General features: G+C 42.2%; 1 protein-coding gene across 1 annotated transcript in view; it reads right to left on the reverse strand.

The window, feature by feature from the left end:
* Positions 1–1,304, reverse strand: part of CLSTN2 (calsyntenin 2) — a 594,536-nt gene extending 593,232 nt beyond the window's left edge. Inside the window, exon 1 of the mRNA XM_037139401.2 lies at positions 701–1,304. Coding sequence (XP_036995296.2) covers positions 701–812 — 112 coding nt within the window. The 5' untranslated portion in view covers positions 813–1,304. The remainder of the gene's footprint in view (positions 1–700) is intronic.
* Positions 1,305–20,923: the final 19,619 nt, after the last annotated feature.

Here is a 20,923-nt window from a genome sequence, read left to right on the forward strand (position 1 = left end):
GCCAGGCGTTCGCCGGGATCTTGCTTTTTCGGGGGCCGGAGAAAAGGAGAGGTCAAGATCTCCTACCGCCCAGGGTGGGCGGGGGAGGGGCGCCAGGTCGGGCTCCTCTGCCCTCGAAGTCCGAGCGGCAGTGGGCAGCGCTACCTGCCGCACTTCTCCAGGACTCCGCGCCCGCCCGGAGGGCGCACGTTCCCGAGGGAGCCAGAAACGCCCTGGGGGAGCCTGAAGCGAGCCAGGGGGGTCCCCTGAAGCCTACAAGTTTCCATCCTGTTCTCAAGCTGCAAGACGAGCTCTGCTCCCTCCTTTAAAGGCACCGCCGCCGACCCCGCTCCCGCAAGAGCAGACGACTGCCTCTCCTCCCCGCACCGGCGCCCCGCTTCAGCCGTTCCGGGCCGGAGCCCGAGAATCGCCCGCTACGCCCCGCCTCAGCACGGCCCCCAAAGTTGTCCGGACTCCCCAAAGCCCGCTTCTCCTCGGTCCCTGGACCCCGTCCAGAAGTTGGGCAGGCGTCTGCAGGTGGAACCTCTCTTGGTACCGGTCTCAGGGCGCTCACTTAGGGAATCTCGGCCGCAGCGAGGCCCGGGAAGCTGCAGCAAATGAGGGTGAGCAAACCCGGCGTGAGCCGGGGCGCCCGCTGCCGGCACCCTCAACCCTGCCCCGTCTCCCTCCTCAAAGTGAAGGAAACTTCCCCAGCACCCACCTTTAGCCGCGAGGAGGCGGCGCCGCCGGCTGCCCCCTCCGCCGCCGCCGCTGCCGCTCCCCACGCCCAGCGCCAGCAGGAGCGGCACCCAGCACAGCCTCCCGGTCAGCATCCTCGCCGCCGCCGCCGACGAGCTGTCTCCGCCGCCCACAACCCGCGCCGGCTGCGCCTCCAGGTACCCGCCCGGCGGCGGACAGCCCAGCCTTGTCCGCTGCGTGCGCTTCGGCGCCGCCGCGCTCGGCCTCCCGTACAGCCGCCGCGCCGCTCGCTCGCCGACAGCAGCCGCGCTCACTGGCTCGGACCCGGAGCGGCTCCGGCGCTCAACCCGGGACGGCCCGTGACGTCACGGAGGGTGGGAGGCGGCTCCTGCATATTCATGAGACGCGGACAGTGGCCCAGGCTTCCGCGCTCCCGGCGCTGCGGCCCCGACCCCAACTTTCCTCCGCCCTCCTTCTGTTCCAGCCCGGACTCAGCCCCGGGAGGGCCCTGGTGGGTGGCTGCAGGGAGCCCTTCAGCCCGCGCCTCAGCTCCGGCTCTCCAAAAAACTGCCTTAGGGGATGGCGGGCTCCCTCAGAAAGTGATCACTTGGGGCCTGAGCTTTGTCTGCGGGGCGCTGGGGACCCTGCCACGCCACGCCACGCCACGCCACGCCCTTGAAGCCGGCGCAGGCAGGCGGGCGGGCGTTGCTGCTGGTCCTGCCCTTGGCGGGGTCTCTGGACGCGGTCTGCTGTCTGGTCTGGGGAGGGCGCCAGGCACACGCGAGAGCTGAAAAGCGCGAGTGCTACTCCGGAGGTGTAGGGCAGGGCAAATCCCGGCGGACCAGGAGGGCAATGGCGGGACTCAGCGCCATCGTGGAGAGACAGACGCTGATGGACCACATCAGAAAAGGCAAACTTGGAATGCTGGGCCTGCTAAAGGTGCGGTGGGGACCACACATAAACTTCCCTGCAATATGGTGCCCAGGCCAGAAATCACCACCTCGGTGTCGTCACTCACACATTTTACGACCAGGCCACCTGAACTTCGTGCCTTGTAACAGACACCTCACGTCATTGATTAATGTCAGTTTCCTGAAGGCAGGATCAAGCACCTCTTCGACAGCCCCCACCACTCCTAGGGCAGGCCATTTTCATAATGGTGTTCAATAAACATTAACTAAAGGCTCAGAATAAATCCTTCACCATATTTGCATATATGTGGTGCCAGTATTATACACAGCTCAGGGCTTATAAGGGATAAATAAGGAAATAAGATATAGAAATAAAGAAACAAGAAGACAATATATTCATTGATTCAACACATTTACCGAGCACCTACATAGGTTGCATCACTCTGCCAGATTAGACATTAAAGATCCAAAGACCAAGGAGAGTTGGGTGTCATCTTCTCAAAGTCTTTGTTCCTACCCGAGAAGCAAGAGAAGGTGGTCAACAGCAATTACAGTGCTTTGTAAGTGTTATGGACCTGCATAATCTTTGTGTGCTAGATATGAGCTTATACAGATCAATTTTTTTAATGTGTATATTGCAACAGTGTCTAAACAGCATTCTATAATCAATGACTGTAGTTAGAGGTACTTGACGAAGCCATAAAATCCATTAACAGGCCTAGCTGCCCAGCCTCTCTGTACCACCCTGGCAGCTCACCTGGAGCCCAACCAGTTGTGAAGGCCAAACTTCTGCATTTCGGGGTACCAAGAAGTGCTTGGTGGGGAGGGGGTTGTGGACACAGGCAAGGCACTTCATCTGCAGGCCTCCTTTAACCCACATAACCAAGATCTGTCCTATTATTTCATTGCACATATGAGGAAATGGAGGCTCAAAGAAGCTAGGTAACCTCCTTGCCCAAGGTCAAAGAGCTAATAAACACCCTCAGCCAATGCCAAGGTCTCACCTTTTTGGACTTACCTTTTAGTCAGCATTCAGATAGGATGACATACAGAAGGGGGAGCTGACCCAGGCAATATCAGGGAAACTGGCAAATAAAAAATATAAATTTGTATTGTTTTCTTCCATTTATGCTCCATCCAATTATATATCTGCCTCCCCTTCATTTTCTCTAATAACTAGCTTACCTTACTGAATTACCTGCACTGTCCCCTGATGTCTATCTACTGGGTTTCACTAGTGATCTAGTGAATTTTAGGACTAATTGGTTAGTCCTAAAAATCTTACCTGAAATTTCAAATGAACACCAAATAATAAGAGAGAGGGAGAAATACACTGATTGGAAAACATTCCCAGCCCGTGTAGCAGATCACTAGGAAAGAACACAGCAGGATGAGACACCAGGGTCAGGCCAATGTCCAGGAAGCATAGCATTGTTAGCCTCCATCTCCTCTACAAATGGGGGTAATAATGGTGTCTACTGTGGAAGATCAAGTACACTAATGGCCCCCATCTGTTCACAGCTTCCTGAATCCATTCCCTTTGGATGTACTCTCTCACCCTAACTCAGGGCTTGGCCACATGACTTGCTTTGCCCAGTAGGACAGTAAGTAACATGCATGTTTCCTCTGCCTCTCATGGGCCCCTGCCACCACCATGAGAACCAGCCCAAGATAACCTGCAAGAGGGAGAGAGATCACACTGGGTAGAGCTGAGCTGCCTCAGACAGCCAAGTCCATCCTGGTTTGGTCTATACCAGTTGGCCCATCAGCTGACCACAGACAAGTGAGTAAGCCCAGCCAAGACCAGCCAAGCCTGGCTCACATCAGCACTGCCCAGCTGAGAATCAATAAGTGATTGTTGCATTAAGCCACAATATTTCCAGTTGATTAAGGAGCATGACACACTCTCCTAAGGTCATTATAAGAAGTAAATGAGAAAAATGAATGTGAAACACTCAGTATGTTACACAGTACATAGTCAATGTCCAATAAATTAAAAATCTCTCCCTTTTATCCAGTCATTGGATTTGTTTTGTTCGGGAGAAAGACACCAATGACCTGGCTTATTAGGAGGGATGAAGGTGAGTAAATTCAATCCTTGGAAATAGCCCACAGGGGCTTCAAGACCACATCATCTGTATGGAGCACTGCCCTATTCTCTGTTTCTGCTAGACTATTGAAAATGCAAAAAGTGGGTAAAACAACCCAACAGCTAAATGTGTCCCCATTCACTCAGTGCCCGACTTTGGAACAGGATTTCACATTCCACACTTCATTTAATCCTTGCAATAACAATAGGTGTCACTTCCCCTACTTTATTTTAACCAAAATACTGTCTCAGAAAGTTTGAGTAACTTACTTGCATTCACATAATTGTGCAGAATATGAATTCATGTCTGCCTAATTCTAAATTCCATCTTTCTCCCACACTTCATGGTTTTGAGAAGAGCATGCAGAGTAAGCAAGCAACAAAAAAAATTGTTTCAAATCAGAAATGGTATCTTTGGGGATTCGATTTTTTGTAATCTCCATCCATTATCACCTCTGAATAATGACCATTTAAAAAACCAATTGTCACTGAAGTGATTCAACCTTCTGAATTTGTTGAGGCTGCACCCTTTATTCTTGACCCACTGTTGGGGCATGTTCCTTCACAGACCTTGCTCCAAAAAAAGAAAAAGAAAAAGAAAATGGTGAGCAGGATGATGGAAGGCCTTGGTCACTTTAAGCTCCAAGCCCAGGACCTACCTGGTGATGCAGAAATAAACCTCAGACAATTTATTTGGGTCAATAGTTTAAAATAAATAAACAAACAACTCTCCAGTTCAAAAAATATGTATGTAGAACCTAACAGTAACAGGCCTGACATAAACACAGCCATCCCAGCTCATTTTCACCAGGCTCATTAATGCCTTGCCCAATTAAGCACCAAGATACAGTCTCTGAATAATTTAAACTAGATAAATGAAGAAAGTAAATAAATTATAGCAGCTTATGGAAACTTGTTTCAAAAAGAAAATTAAACTGAGGCTTTTTTACATGACCTAAATTTAATTCAACTGAAAGTATTTAACTTTTTAAAAAAGGTTGAAAAGCTGATTCTAAAAGAGCTTGGCATCATTTGCTGTTTCTCTCCCCAGTCTTGGCCGGCAGAGCCAGGTCTCCGGGACCCACAGAGACTGGACAGGTTACAGGGTTCAGCATTGCTCTCAGATGTTTTGGTGCTGCCAAGCAGCTTTTTTCAAGTTTAGACATTTCTCTTCAGGAAAAAGCAAAAAGGCTTGTTCATGATCAAATCCAATTCATGTTCAACATTGTTTAGACATGAGTATTCTATGCTTGGTAAGGCAGAGTGCCCTAACTGAAAACACAAATGTCATTGATTATAGCAAGAAATTATTCCCGTATAGTCTCCTATACTTTCCTTGAACCTGTGTACCCTGTGGTGGTTAAAAAAAAAAAACCACAGTCATAAAATTCAGTAAAACTTCTCCCATTGAAGACTTGGTTGTCTCTGAAGAGAGACACCTCTCCTTAAATCTGAGCAGTCTTGTGACTGCCCCTACCGATACACTTTGGCAGAAGTGATGCTATGTAACTTCCCAGACTAGATCATAAAGGCGACACAGCTTCTGCCTTGGGCACTAGGATGCTCATTTTTGGAGCCTGAAGCCTCCACGTACAAAGTCAAGCCACCCTGAGGCTGCCATGTTGGGAAGACCCCAAGCCACGTGAAAAGGCTGCATGGAGTTGCATTGCCAGCCCCAGGTGAGTCCAATATTTGGGTCACCCCCAGCACCTCCCGATTCCATTTCCTAGCTGCTGAGTCACCTTCAGCTGTTTGAATTTTCCCAGCTGAGCCTCAGACATCAAAAAAAGAGAGTAATTCTCTTTTTCACACTATGCCCTACCTGAATTTCCAACACAGATTCCCTGAGTCTAAAGAAGTAGTTGCTTATTCCACTAATTTTGGAGTGGTTTATAATGCATCAAGAGTAGCTAGAACATACTTGTTGTCATTTTTCCCCTACAATAATGACTGAGAAAAGGGAAACGTGAGGTAAATCATGTGTAATTAGTCCCATTTTGTAGCTCAAATGTTGAGACTTATAGAAACCAATAGAAGGAACCAGTAGAGCTTAGTGGAAAGAAAATGATTTCTAGAATCAGAAAAACCTAGGTTCCAAACTCATCTCATCTCTGCCATTTTCTAACCATGTATGACTCAAGAAAGCCACTTACTCTGTTTGAACCTTAGTTTCCTCATTGATTAATGGGGACTAACATAACAGGGTTGTTTTTAAGGTTCAATGAATTGTAAAGAGATTTCCCTGCCAGATGGTAGAGACGTGGGAAATACAGCCACTGACAGTGATAGTAGAAACTCACCCAGGGCCACACAGGTCATTGGCAGCCATTTTTCTGACTGGTTCCTGTCCAGAATTTGTTGTTTTCTCTGCAGGCAAAATGTGGACAGATATGGACACAATGGAACCACACCAGCTTCAGCCCTTCCAGCACCTTTGCCAACACTGCCACGAGCAGAACCAGCCCACATGCCAGGGCAGTTCAGATGTGCTGTGAGCACCTAAATCTATCTGTCTGTCATTTCAGGACTTTGTCCCACCAAGGGGAATGAGAAGGAACATTCCATTTATTGAGCAGCTACTATGAGCCAGACATTATACACATTGCCTCATTCATTTACAGCTCTGAAAGATGATGTATTACTCCCACCAGGTTCCTGGGGAAACCAAGGCTTGAAGAGATTAAGGTACCCTGTATATTAGTCAGAGTTATCCAGAGAAACAGAACCAAAACTATATATATATATAGAGAGAGAGAGAGAGAGAGAGAGAAAAATATAGAAGTAGATATATAGATATATACCTATACATAGAAAGAGACACAGATAGATTATAGATATAGATAAGAAGCCAAGAGGGAGGCAAAATCACTATGTTTTCCAGCATTACAAAACATACCACATAATCCCTCTATATCATAAAATATTGTACAATTAAAAAGAAAGCAAAAATTAAAATACAATTAAACTTAAAAAAGAAATGTACAATTTACATTTATAACTAGTTGGATGAGTGGCTAGATGGAGATTTATCATAAAGAATTGGCTCATGCAATTATGGAAACTGACAAGTGCCAACATTTGAATCCTGGACCCAGGAAAGCCAGTGGGGTATGCAGTTCCAGTCCAATTCTGAAGGTCTGAGAACCAGATGAACCAATGTAGTTTCACTCCACAGGCTGGAAGCCTTGAGACCCAGGAAAAAAAATTGATATTTCTGTTCCAGTCCAAAGGCAGGAAAGAAGCCAATGTCCCAGTTCAAAGGCAGTCAGGCCCAGGAATTCTCTCTTACTCAGGGAGGACTAGCCCTTTTTCTTCTACTCAGGCCTTCAACTGATTGGATGAGGGGTGCCCACATTAGAGAGGGCTATCTTCTTGACTCAGTCTATCAATTCAAAAGCTAATCTCTCTCGGGAAAGCCCTCACAGGAACAGCCAGAGTAATGCTCGGTCAAATGTCCGGGCACCCGGGCCCCAGTCAAGTTGACATAAAAAACTAGTCATCACACACTGCGTTAAGTGAAGGAGCTGGCATTCGAACTGAGGTTTATCTGCCTCTGAAGTCACGATTTTCCACTCACGTTAGACAAGGTGTCCAGCCTCTGTCATGGCTGGACCTGCGGGTTTGGATAGACAACAGTGGGCTATCCTGAGTCGCCCTGACCGTCATCCCAGTGCACGTTCTGCAGGGCAGTGTGCTCTTCAGCACGCTCCCTCCGTCTCCCAGGATTGCGTCCTGTCTCTGCTGTCTACACCACTACTGGCAGTTCTTCCCTTAAGACACTCCTTACTCCTTTCTTTCCTTTCTATCTCTACAGGCCTAATTTTTTAATGTATTTTATAGATTATGCCATTACAGTTGTCCCATTCCCCCCCTTCATTCCCCTCCACCCTGCACACCCCCCATTCCCCCCTTTAGTTTATGTCCATGTGTCTCAAGTTCTTTAGATTCTGTATTTCCCATACTATTCTTGCCCTCCCCCCTGTCTATTTTCTACCTACCGTCTATGCTACTTATTCTCTGTACCTTCTCCCCCCTTCTCCTCCTCCCAGTCCTCTGTTGCTAACCCTCCATGTGATCTTCATTTCTATGGTTCTGCTCCTGATCTAGCTGTCCTCTTGGTTTGCTTTTGTTTTAGGTCCTGATTGGAGTCCCCTTCCCCAAGCTGTCCCTTGTCTCCATCCTCTATTGCATGGCCTTCACACAACCAATTGCTTATTCGTCAACACCCAGCTCTCCCTTACTACTCAGATACTCTCCAAGGCTCCCAATGACTTACAGCAGAAGGTTGAACATCCTTAACCAGGATTCAAGACCCTCACCAGCCTGACCTCCACTTCAATCGATAACCTGCCTTCCTGTGACTCTATTATTGTAAACTGTGCTCCAGCCAGGCTGTTGTCTTCACTCTGTCTAAAGAAAGCATGCCAACCTTTCTTCTACATTTTTGCTCACACTTTAACCTACTGCTATGGCTTGAATTACATACCCTGAACATTTGGTGTTGAAGTCCTATCCCCAGTACCTCAGAATGTGACTGTTTGGAGATAGGTTCTTTAAAGCGGCACTTATGGACCTTAAGCTAATATGTGTAGTGTCCTCATAAGAAAAGGAAATTTGGACACACATGTAACAGAAGGAAGACCATGTGAAAACATGGGGAGAAGGCAGCCACCTGTAAGCCAAGGAGAGAAACCTCACAAGAAACCAACCTTGCCAACACCTTGACCTCAGGCTTGTAGCCTGAAGAATTGTGAGAAAGAAATTGTCTAAGCATCCGGTCTGTGATTCTTTATTGTGGCAAGGCCTAGTAAATTGATATACCTACCTATAGTCTCTCCCACTCCTTCCCCACAGAACCCACTGAGTCCCACCTCCAGCAGACATGTTCTCCTAACTCCCTAGCACATGTTCATCTTGAAATCCAGAAGGCTTTCTATCACACTTGACATAAAAGAATAATATTTTAGTCTAATCCAGAAAGCCCTACTTGAGTTGCTCCTGCTGGCTTCTCATACCACTCTCCCCTGGTCCACTGGCCTTTTGTCCTTTGAATACACCAAGGTCTTGTCTGCCTTAGGACCGAACCACCTCTTGGGACTGTACTGCCCTTTGACTATTACAAGACATTCAGGTCTCATCCCAGTGTCGCTTCTCCAGAGAGGCCACCGAGTTTCTCTCTCTAACATTGCTCTCTTCTAATCCTCTGCAATCACTCTTTGCTGATGTTTTCCTATTAATTTCCTTACTCATTTTTTATCTCCTCCCAGTAGAATATAGAGAGAAGAGACGAATGTGCCTGACACATGGATGCTTGATGGTTATCAAGTTAATCAATGGTTTACCTTCTCTGAACAGAGCATTTTTTTCTGCATCATTGTTTTTTGACTACTTTACCAGACATTGTATTGCAGAACCACTTAAATATGTACTCTTCCTATAAAAATCTACAATACAATTTATATTTTCATGTAGCTTAAGCATCTTGCTAGAAAATTCTAAAAATTCTTACTGGTGGGGGTGGTGGTAGACTGTAGGAGTGTCTGGAGCGGTAGGTAGTGCAGAGGTAGTTTTCATTTTGTACGTGAGGAAGTGGAAGCAAAGAAAGATGACATCACTGGCTGTGGTCACACAGCCTGGGCTGGATTCTAGTTCTTAGTCCTGGTCCAGAGCTTGCTCTTTAACTCCGTGTTAGATAATGAGGGTTAATAAGTGTACAAACACCAGTGCTTACAGTGCCTAGAACTGACAGGCACAGAAGTCAGAAAATGCCTTCCACACAAACAGCCCAATAGAAAGGTCCCTGGGGAAGAAATGAAGGGGTAAGCATTGATTTGCTTCCCCAATTTGGAGAGAAAATTTACCATGTCTGCTCTCCCTCTCCCACAGGCCTCTAGACTAAGGGGGACAAGCTGACTTGGCAGACTGCTCCAAGGAAATCATTTCGCCTAAGTCATTTTAAAGTTTTATGTCTTTCAATTTCTTAGTATTTAAGAAATTTTTCCAGCTAGGCATGGTTACGTGTAGTGAATCATGTGTCCAAAGAGGACAGTATATATTATATCACCTTCACACAATGTTCTACAATCTCGGGAGTGTCAAAAAGCAGTGTCGACCATGGCGCTTGATAAATGGTATGCGTTTGCCAGCAGAGGAATTAAGGGACATCAAAAACCCAGTGCCTCACCTAAATGGCAAAGTGCGGTTCCATCTTTGCTGTTGTCCATGAGCAAGTAAATATTGGAAACTGACTTCACAGTAAAAAAAGAATCAAACTATTTTTTGGATTTAAAGTTTGGGGATAAATACTCTTAAATCAGACTACTAAAATCCAAACTAAATACATATCTCAAAAGTGGTTCTAGAGGTTGATTTAATACTGCAGGTACCTAGGAGAAAGAAAGGTGGGGAGAGAGAGAGAGATAAAGTGAGAGAAGAAGAGTGTCTCAGAGAGCAACTATGCAAACAATGATTAAGGATTTTGAGGATTTATATAATACAATGCATATACATGAAAATTAAACTTTGTACTTTACAAACAGAGATTAGGGCTGCTTTTAAACTCTTCATAGAAACTGATCAGCTGCCTGTTTCTTCAAAGTACTTAAAACATTTTTGTAATTAATACATTATTTAAATAGCTGAACTGTTATTCAGGAGTGAATATGAAATAAAGACACTTTTGGATACCCAGTACTAATTTACCAACAGGCCCTCACAGACGGAAACTTTAAGATAAAAGAAGAAATAGTGACCAATAAAAAAGAATGTGGCTAGATCTAAACAAGATTTAAACAATAACATAGAAATAGTAGTTAAAATAATGAGTACTTTGAGTGGCACATAACAAAATACTAGGCAAGAATAACAGAAACTAAAATACAGAGATTAGAATTAAAGTACTCTGGGCTTCATGCATTATTCACCAAGTGTTTTTGTTAAAATTTTAAGGGTAGGCAGTTAAATATCACATATAGAATAAATAACTTCCAAATAATTAAGGAGGATATGAGAAAATTTATTCAAAAAAGCAATTTGATCCTTACTTTCTGTAGAGACAGTAGGAGTCAGAACACAAAATGCTGAAAGAAAAAAGTTTGCAAGTTATATAGTTCTATGCCCCAACAAAAATGTCTTTCAATAATAAAAAGGAAATAGAGCCATTTTTTCAGCAAAAAAAAAAAAAAAAAGGAAAGGAAAAGATCATCAGAATTACTCTTATGAGCAGAAACGATAAAGAAATAGGAAAATAACCTCAGATGGAAACTCTGGAGTTGCAGGAAGCAGTGGTGTGGTGGGTGGAATGGAGCACCAGCCTCCCTAGATGTCCCCCACCCAAATCTTTGGAGCCTGTGACTGTGTTACCTCACAGGGCACAGAAAATTAAGGTAGCAGATGGAATTAAGGTCGCCATTCAGCCGATCTTAAAATAAGGAAATTATCTTGGATCATCTGATAATACAGGGCCCAGTGGAATCTCAGTGTCCTTAAATGTGGGAGAAATAGACAGAGGAAGTCGGAGAGACAGCAGCAGGAGAAAGATTTGGTCCAACATGCTGCTTTGGAGGATGGAGCCAAGGAACGCGGGCACCTTTTAGCTGGAAAGGGCGAGAAAATGGACTCTCCCTGGTGCTTCCAGAAAGGAATGCAGCTACGCCAACACCCTGATCTGGGCCCCAGCAAGACCCATTTTGGACTTCTGGACCATAGAATTGTAAGATAATACATTCGTGTTGTTTAAGCCACTCAGTTTGTGGCAATTTGTTACGAGAGCCATAGGAAACTGATACAAATAAGGAGGGAGCAAAAGTATTGGGAAATATCCTTTTAAATATAAACAAATATTCACAGTATAAAATAATAAAAGCAATGCCAATTTCAAAGGAAATAGGCTAGAATTAGAATATTGGGCAATAATAGCACATATGTTGTAGAAAATATATGAGTCAGGGTCCTGTTAGGAGATAGGAAAGCCACAGTTATTTGAACACAGAAAATTTAATACAGAGAATTATTGATAGGGAACTGGAGTAACATGGAATTGGCTAGTGAAAATGAAAAAGAATTATAAAGAATACAGGGAGAGCAGAAATGTGGAAACAACCACTGTCTCTTAGGTAGGTTAGAGTACCCAAGGAAAAATCCTCCACACCTCCCCTACGACTGAGGTCCGCACGTGGCTGGACAGGTCAGAGCTTGGCTCGCTGGACACCAGAGAAGTGAGGTGCCATGCTGGTGGGACCTGCAGGAATTCACCCTCTGGAGTGCCAGTGGAGGTGACCACTAGATAGATAAAAAGCCTCAGAACTGGGGAGGTGCTGCTGTCTGCTGCTGGAACTGGGACCTGGAAAGATGACTCTCTGCAGGAATCCAGTGCACTTCTGTTTGCAGTGTGGGACAGCCTGGTTCCTGGCCAGTGGTGTGGGGTGAAGATCAGAGAAGGGAGTCACCAGAAATTGTCATAATTTGTTAAATATGCATGCTAAAATAGCAGTGCAGCCACTGAAAGAATAAATACACATGGTATAGCTGCCCCAAAAGTATACTGAAAAAAAAAAGTTGGCAGACAACACCAGCAATAACAAGTCAAATCAATCAATCCAAACAAAACGGGAAAGAGAAGGGGAGAGTAGAAACAGGGGGACAAACAGAACAAACATAATTAGCAGGTGCAGATAAGTACAAATATGTTTAAATGTATGGAACAACTTCAGTTAAAAGAAAGATGAGGAAAATTTCTACTATATGTTAATTTTAAAAGTTATAACTGAGACATATTGTGTAAAGCCTAAGAACTCAGTAAGATGAAATGCAAGGTACGTATGAAGATTTCTAAGGCAAACACTAACCAAAAGACAATTAGAGGAGTTACATCAATACCCGCCAAAGTAAACTTCAGGTTAAAAAGGTTCACTATATCAGTATCAAATGGTTGATTCACAGAGATGATAAAACAATTCTAAACTTCTAGTTTGTTAAGAAATGAGCCTGGAAATAAAGCACAATGTTGACAGAGCTGGAGGAAAAGTAGAAATATCTATCATTCATAGTAGGGAATTTTAACAGACTTCTTTTAGTAAGGGATATTAAGTAGATAAAAATAAGTAAAGATGTAGAAGATTTAAATAGCAAAGTTATTAAGATGAATAAAAAAGATGTTATAGCACATCATACACAACAACTAGAGAATATATATTCTTTTCAAGTACACAGAAACCATTCATATTAGTCAATATAGTAAGTTTCAATTCAACTCAACAACATATACACCATATTTTCTGTCTACAATGCAATTAAGTTACAAAACAAAAACAAAAATATAAGAAGACAAATGGCTTTAAACTTTTATGTTTGCATATTTAAAGACACGACTAAACTGATCATAAATCAAAGAAGGAAACATTCTAGAATTATAAAACTGAACAAAAGTATTAAATATTAAGCCTTTTGGCAATAGCTAAAGCAGTACTTTTAGAGGGAAATTATGTCCATAATGCTTGCATTGGAAAATAAAAATTATTCACATTTAATGAACTAAGCATTCAACATAAGAATTCAATGAAAGAACATTAAAATAATACCCTAAATAAGTAAAATAAAAATATACACACAAAATAATGAAATAAAAAAACAATGAAGTAAAAGTTGGTACTTTGAAAATATTATTGAATTATTTTTAAAGATTTTATTTATTTATTTTTAGACAGAGGAGAAGGGAAGGAGAAAGAGAGGGAGAGAAACAGCAATATGTGGTTGTCCCTCACATGCCCCCTACTGGGGGCCTGGCCCACAACCCAGACATGTGCCCTCACTGGGAATTGAACTGGCAACCCCATGGTTCACAGGCTGAAGCTCAATGCACTAAGCCACACCAGCCAGAACTTATTGAATTATTTGAAAAATCATTGAAACAAACTAAAAAATTGGGCATAATTAATATAGGAAAAAATAAAACATATACAATATTAAGAATGAAAAAGAAGATAAAACTACATGGGCCATAGACATTAAAAAGATAACATGATATCATCAATAATTTATGTTGATAAATTTTAAAACTGTGGTGATATATATTCTTAAAAAACTAAAAATTCTTTTGAAAATATCAATGTTACGATCACCACTTCTATTCAATATAGTTTTGGAAGTTTTGGCCACAGCGATTAGGCAAGCAAAGGAAATAAAAGGCATCCAAATAGGAAAGGAGGAAACAAAATTGTCACTGTTTGCAGATGACATGATAGTGTACATGGAAAATCCTATAGACTCTACCAAAAAACTGCTCGAACTAATTAATGAATTTGGCAAAACAGCAGGATACAAAGTCAATATCCAGAAATCAAAGGAATTTTTGTATACTAACAATGAGTCAGCAGAAGCAGAAATCAAGGAAAAAATCCCATTCAATATAGCAAAAGGAAAAATAAAATATCTGGGAATAAACCTAACCAAGGAGGTAAAAGACCTGTATGCAGAAAACTACACAGCACTAAAGAAAGAAATCAGGAAAGACACAAACAAATGGAAACATATACCGTGTTCATGGATTGGAAGAATTAACATCATCAAAATGTCCATACTACCCAAAGCAATATACAGATTCAATGCAATACCTATTAAAGTACCAATGGCATATTTCACAGACATAGAACAAACACTTTAAAAATTTGTATGGAACCATAAACGACCCCAAATAGCAGCTGCACTCTTGAGAAAGAAGAACGAAGTAGGAGAGATCACAATATCTGATACCAAACTGTATTACAAGGCCACTGTAATCAAAACAGCCTGGTACTGGCATAAAAACAGGCACATAGACCAATGGAACAGAACAGAGAGCCCAGAAATCAACCCAACTCTCTACAGTCAATTAATATTCGACAAAAGGGGCAGTAACATAAAATGGAGTAAAGATAGCCTCTTCGACAAATGGTGTTGGGAGAACTGGACAGCTACATGCAAAAAAATGAAATTCGAGCACCAACTTATACCATACACCAAAATAAATTCAAGGTGGATAAAAGACTTAAATATAAGCCGTGACACCATTAAAGTCCTAGAGGAGAACATCGGAAAGAAAATCTCAGGTATTTCATGCAGCAACATTTTTACTGATATGTCCCCTAGAGCAAGGAATATAAAGGAAAGAACAAACAAATGGGATCTCATCAAAATAAAAAGCTTCTGCATGGCTAAAGAAAACAGTATTAAATTAGCAAGACAACCAACTGTATGGGAAAACATATTTGCCAATGATACCACTGACAAAGGTTTAATCTCCAAAATATACAAAGAACTTACATGACTCTACTCTAAGAAGACACCCAACCCAATTAAAAAATGGGAAAAGGACTTGAACAGACACTTCTCCAAGGAGGACATACAGAAGATCCAGAGACACATGAAGAGATGCTCAATATCATTAGCTATCAGAGAGATGCAAATTAAAACCACAATGAGATACCACTTTACACCAGTCAGGATGGCTATCATAAACAAAGCAACCAACAACAAATGTGGGAGAGGTTGTGGGGAAAAGGGGTCCTTAGTTCACTGTTGGTGGGATTGCAGACTGGTACAACCATTATGGAAAACAGTATGGAATTTTCTCAAAAAAATAAAAATTGACCTGCCTTTTGACCCAGCAATTCCACTGCTAGGATTATATCCTAAGAATCCTAAAACATCAATTTCAAAGAAGCTATGCATCACAATGTTCATAGCAGCACAATTTACAATAGCTAAGAGTTGGAAGCAACCTAGGTGCCCGTCAGTAAATGAATGAATCAAAAAATTGTGGTACATATACACAATGGAATTCTATGCAGCAGAGAGGAAGAAGGAGCTAGTACCCTTTGCAACAACATGGATGGAACTGAAAGCATTATGCTGAGTGAAATAGGCCAGGCGTTGAAAGACAAATACCATAAGATCTCACCTTTAACAGGAAGCTAAACAACAAAATAAACAAGTAAGCAGAATAAAAACAAAGACACTGAAATAGAGAACAAGGGGACAGTGACCAGAGGGGAGAGGGAAGGTAATTTAAGGGGGAAAAAGGGGAGGGATTTGGAGGAACAAATAGGAAAAACACAGGGACGAGAACTAAGGGGGTGGAAATGGGAGGGAGATGGGGAGCACGGGGCAGGGGGGCTGGGATGGGAGAAATAGACAAAAATCTGTACTTGAAAAATAACTAAATAAAATTATTTAAAATAAAAATAAAAATAAAATATCAATGTTATGAAAGATTTTTTAATTTTTTATGCTGACACTATTATAGATGTCCCCCATCCCCCCTTTGCCCTTCTTCACTCCCCCTCTCCCTTCACCACATCCTTATCTGTGTCCATGGGCTGAGCATAAATGCGTATGTGTTCTTTGGCTACTCTCTTCCAGTTCCCCCCACCCCCTTTGCCTCTGAGAACTGTCCTTCTGTTACATGTTTTTAAAAGGCTTGGTAATGATTCTGTGTAAAGGAAGCTAAGGAGAAATGAAAAAGGCAACATGTGAAATTTTCTTAGATCCGAAGTCAATAAAATTTTTTTAACCTATAAACAACCCTATTGGAAGGACACATGGACAAAACCAAAGGGGGATAAGATCAAGGGTGGGAGCTGGGTATGGCTGGGCTGGGGGGTAGTTGTGGGGGACAAATAGAAACAGCTGTACTTGAATAACAATAAAAAATATGGGGAGAAAAATAATGATAGTAAATGATTTTGACTAAGACACCAGGAGTAATTTTTCTCTCTTCCTAATTTGTCATGATAAATAAATAATTTTCCTATTTTTAGGGAAGTACATTTAAAAAACACTATTGAAATAGGAGGGGAAATATAAACATAGAGTATATGTAGATAATAGAGTGATATCGATGTCAAATTATCTGAGAGTGGTAGTAGGAAAATGCCACACAGTGAAATATTTAAGAGTAAAATATTATAGCTCCAGCTACCTCTTCAGTGACATGGGAAAGTAACATGTGAGTGTGTGCATATGTAGTTCTGTACGTATTAGTGTGTGAGGGAGAGCGAGAAAGAGATAAAGAGAGTGAGAGTTCAAGAAGCAGGAGAGCATGATCCTGGAAAAATGTCAGCCATCAGTGAATCTAGGCAAAGGGTGTATGAAGATTCACTGAGGAATTCTAAAAACTTTCAGGAAGTTTGAAAAGTTTCAAAATAACTTAAATACAAATTAACAATAAAACATTATATGCCATAAAAATATAATAAAAGCATAATTAAGAATATTGCCTCAAACCATAAAGAAAGAAATCTAGTAATTTAAATCCGACCTTGTGAAAACATTCAGCTAACATTTTAATAAACTTTCAAGGAATGAATAATTCCAATCTTACAGAAAAATTTCTAAATTATAAAAAAAGCAAGAATGGCTTCAAATTTATTTTATGAGTTTGCAGAATCTTGATGACCAAATCTGACAAGGACAGTACAGGAAAAAAAAAATTACAAGAAAAACACATTCATGACCTTCGATGCAAATGTCCCTCTCCCACATAAAAAAAAAGTATCAAACTGACCTAAAAGAGGATGAAAAATTGGAACTTATCTCAGAAAAGCAAGGTTCATTTAATTTTTGGAAACAGAGTAATATAATTCACCACATTAATATATTTTTTAAATAAATGGAATGCTAATTTAAAAGATGCAGAAAAGTAAAGATGTTTTTTAAGTTCAAAATATACTCATGACTTTTTTAAAATCTCAGAAAACTATAAATAGAAACTTCCTCACCTTTTAAAATAAATATATGAATATCTGCATATACTTATATATTATATAGATTCCATTTATATATTATATATTAATACACATATTAATCTTGTGTTTAGAATGTCATGTTTACCTGTGGAACTTTGAAAGCTTTCTTTTCTGTGGCTGAAGTAATGCTACTTTCAACTCTTTTGCTCAGTTTTGCACTGAAAAACTTAGTGTGATTTTTTTTAATAAGAAAAGAAGGAAAAGATATAAAAATTGGGAAGACAATTATTGTTTACAGATTATATAACTGTCAATGTGTGAAGTTAAAAAATCTATACCAAAAAATCATTAGAATCCATAAGAGCAGTTAGAAAGATTATTGGATACAAAAATAACATATATAATCATTTGCCTTTCTATATACTAGCCACAAATAATAAAAAATTTAACAATGCAAACATTAAAAAATAACTAGCAATAATTATTATAAAAGATCTCTACAGAGAATAACGTAAAACACTATCAAGACATTAAACAGAACTAAATAAATGACTAGAGAAAACCAAAACTAATATTTTTAGAATACAAGAGAATATCTTCATGACCTTGGGGTAGAGGAACTTAAAAAATAAATAAAAAGTACTAACCATAAAGGAAAAGATTACTAAAGGTGGTTACATTCAATTAAAAACATGTATTTGCATAATACCATAAAGAGAGTGAAACGAGGAAGCTCAACTGGGAGCAGATATCTGTGAGCTAAGGGACTGAGGTCTAGTATCCCGAATGCACACAGACCCACTGATTTATAATGAGAATCATAACCTCCAGATTGTCCAAAATCAAAAGTCGGCACCAAATGTTGGTGAGAATGTGGGACAATGGGAATGATCTTATCCTTTTGGTGTGGGCGGAAAGTGCTACAAGTCTTTGGCCAATGTTACACAGGGAAATTTAAGATAGACACCCTGTGACCCAGAAGTTCCACTCCCAGAAAATTACTGTGGAGAAGCCCCGGCACACAGGGGCTAGGAGGCATGTGTAAGAGGATTTGCTGCTCCGTTGCTTGTGATAGTTCCAAACAGGAAACAGCCCAAATGTCAACCCGCAGTAGAAGGAATAAATAAATAGTCACATCTTTATTTAAAGAATACTACAAAAGCAATGAAAAACTCTAAAAACATGAATAAATTCCACAAACATCATGCCAAACAAGAGAAGCCAGATGCAAAGGACTGACCAATTATGGTATTATTATTCTATTCATGCAAAATTTTCAAACTTAGGCAAAAAAAGAAATTGTATTTCTCATGGATGCATTCACCTAAGATAAACTAGAAAGGAAAGCACAGAAATGATTAGGACAAAAGCCAGGGGCGGCTTCCCTGCAGGGCTGTACGCCTGCTGAGGGCCGGAGTCAGGCCTTCTCCTGTTTATCCTCAGCATCAAGCACAGGCCACACACAGCTGGCACTTGACACATTTCTATTTTAACGAGATGTATGGCACCTACAATATAAATTATTAAAGTTTGTTAAACACCCTGTGGTCTAACCCTGTCTCCACTGCAGGCCATAGGTTTCGGACAGGACAAACAACATGGCCCTTGGCCCTCGCTGGTCAGACTGCCCCAGGCAGTGTTTGCTGAGAGCTCTGTAGGCAACACTGTGTTCTCAGCCATGGATTTTATTGTTGTTTTTTTAAAAAAGGACCCACAGATCTTCCCTACATCACCTTATGAAGGGAGGGGAAGCAGCTGTAGCATCCACCAACGCAAGCAACAAAAATGGTTGGAAACTTTCAGGAGTTTAAGACGGAACTTTATTGTCCAGAGCTTTACCTGCGCAGGGGCAAACTCTCGAGGTGTCCGGAGACACGGTGCCCAGAGGGCTGCAAATGAGAGTCACACCTGGCGCTTACAGCCTGGGGTTTTTATTGGGGTGAGCAAGCAAGCAAATACAGAAGCGGACGTAGCCGTTAGTGATTGGCTATCTCGAGGGAACACACATGGCTATGCTTTCTGCTTGCAGCAGTAGATACTTTTCTGCAAAGACAAGGTCATGCACAGGCAGTTATCTTGTTCAGCACTCTTTGTACTTTCTGTATTTTCTATCTTCCTTGCTGAGTCTGGAGCCTGCCTCGGGTTCCTTGTTCCTCTTGGCTACTTTTATCTAATTCCGGGCCTAACACAGCAAAGAAAAAAAAAGACAATGACAAAAAAGAGTGTAGGACATTAAAGTATTGTTAATGTTTAAATATGTTACATGTCTTGTGAAAATGAACTGCTTTTCACAGGGGTCTGCAATCCTTTAGCCAGGCACTCGCAGAAGGAGGTTTGTATGAGTTAGTTTGGGCAATGAGGAGGGAAGAGAGGAGAGGGTTACTGGATATTCCAAATTTTACCACTTCTACATACCTCTACTGCTTGCTGCTTTTGGAAGGAAACATGATTTCACATACCCCACCCCCGTCTCCCACCACCACTACTGGGTATACACAGGACAGGCTGTGAAAGTCGTGTTGGATTTTGACAATGACGATCTGAGATCCAAAAACCCGAGAAGCAAGGGAGGAACATCACCCATGGAAGCAGATGGAAGGCGGACTCAGAACTGCAGAGGCAAACATCCCTACCTGGAGTAGAGGGATTTGGGTGTGCTGGCCAGAGGGGTAGGCAGAGACGGGCTCGGGCTGTGGGAGGTGGTTCAGGAAGCCTCCCACAGAGGCTCAGATGGATTAAGCTTCCTATTATTGTGTGTGTGCTGATTTCCCTGGTGTTATCCAGGAGCTTGTAGGAGAGCATTACTTAGATATGCCTGCCTAGTGCCAGCTGCTGCCCACAGGGAAATAAGCGAAGAGCTGCAAGTCATTAGGAGTTAGAAGGGGAGTGGCACTGCCTGAGGCCCTGCGGTGGTGACTTGCCAGGAGTCTCCAAAGAAAGCTAAACATCAGAAAACAGGAATCAGGGTGCCCAAGCCCAGCCTCCCCTCCTCTCCCACTGCCCGAATGACCGGCCCGGCTGGTTTTATTAAGGGAGTCAGCAGGTTCTGCTTTGCCTGGGCAGCTGACTTTGGGCCAGCGCCGGGTGGCAGAGGGGCTTTGTTCCTCAGTAGGAGACTGCATTTCCCCAGGAAGCAGGAGGATGTTGGAGTAAGTTGCACAGTGGTTGATCCCAAAGCAGGACAGATGGGGCTTCTAAAAATCTCTTCCAAATATATCTCGATGGGTATTTGAAACAACTGTCAGTGGCTCCACAGGACACAGGTGTGGAGACACGGGGTGAGAACTGTCTAAACAGCCAGCCTCTCTCCCGAGACCTCATTTGTCACCCTCAGGTCAGGAGCAAGTGTGGACATGTTCCTGATTTAGTCTTTGCCTTGTCACTTTCAGAGGGAGAGGGTTTCCAAGTCCAGCAGCTCCTGCTTTTGTGTTTTCCCAGCTGTGTGCTACATTGCTGCATTGCTGTCACCAGTTCATGGAAGACAGACTTCTAGCATAGACAGGGCTCCCCAAAGGACAGAGAGC

The sequence above is a fragment of the Artibeus jamaicensis genome, unplaced genomic scaffold (assembly GCF_021234435.1).
Source record: "Artibeus jamaicensis isolate MK-2021 breed Jamaican fruit bat unplaced genomic scaffold, CSHL_Jam_final contig_519, whole genome shotgun sequence".
Classification (NCBI taxonomy): Eukaryota; Metazoa; Chordata; class Mammalia; order Chiroptera; family Phyllostomidae; genus Artibeus; species Artibeus jamaicensis.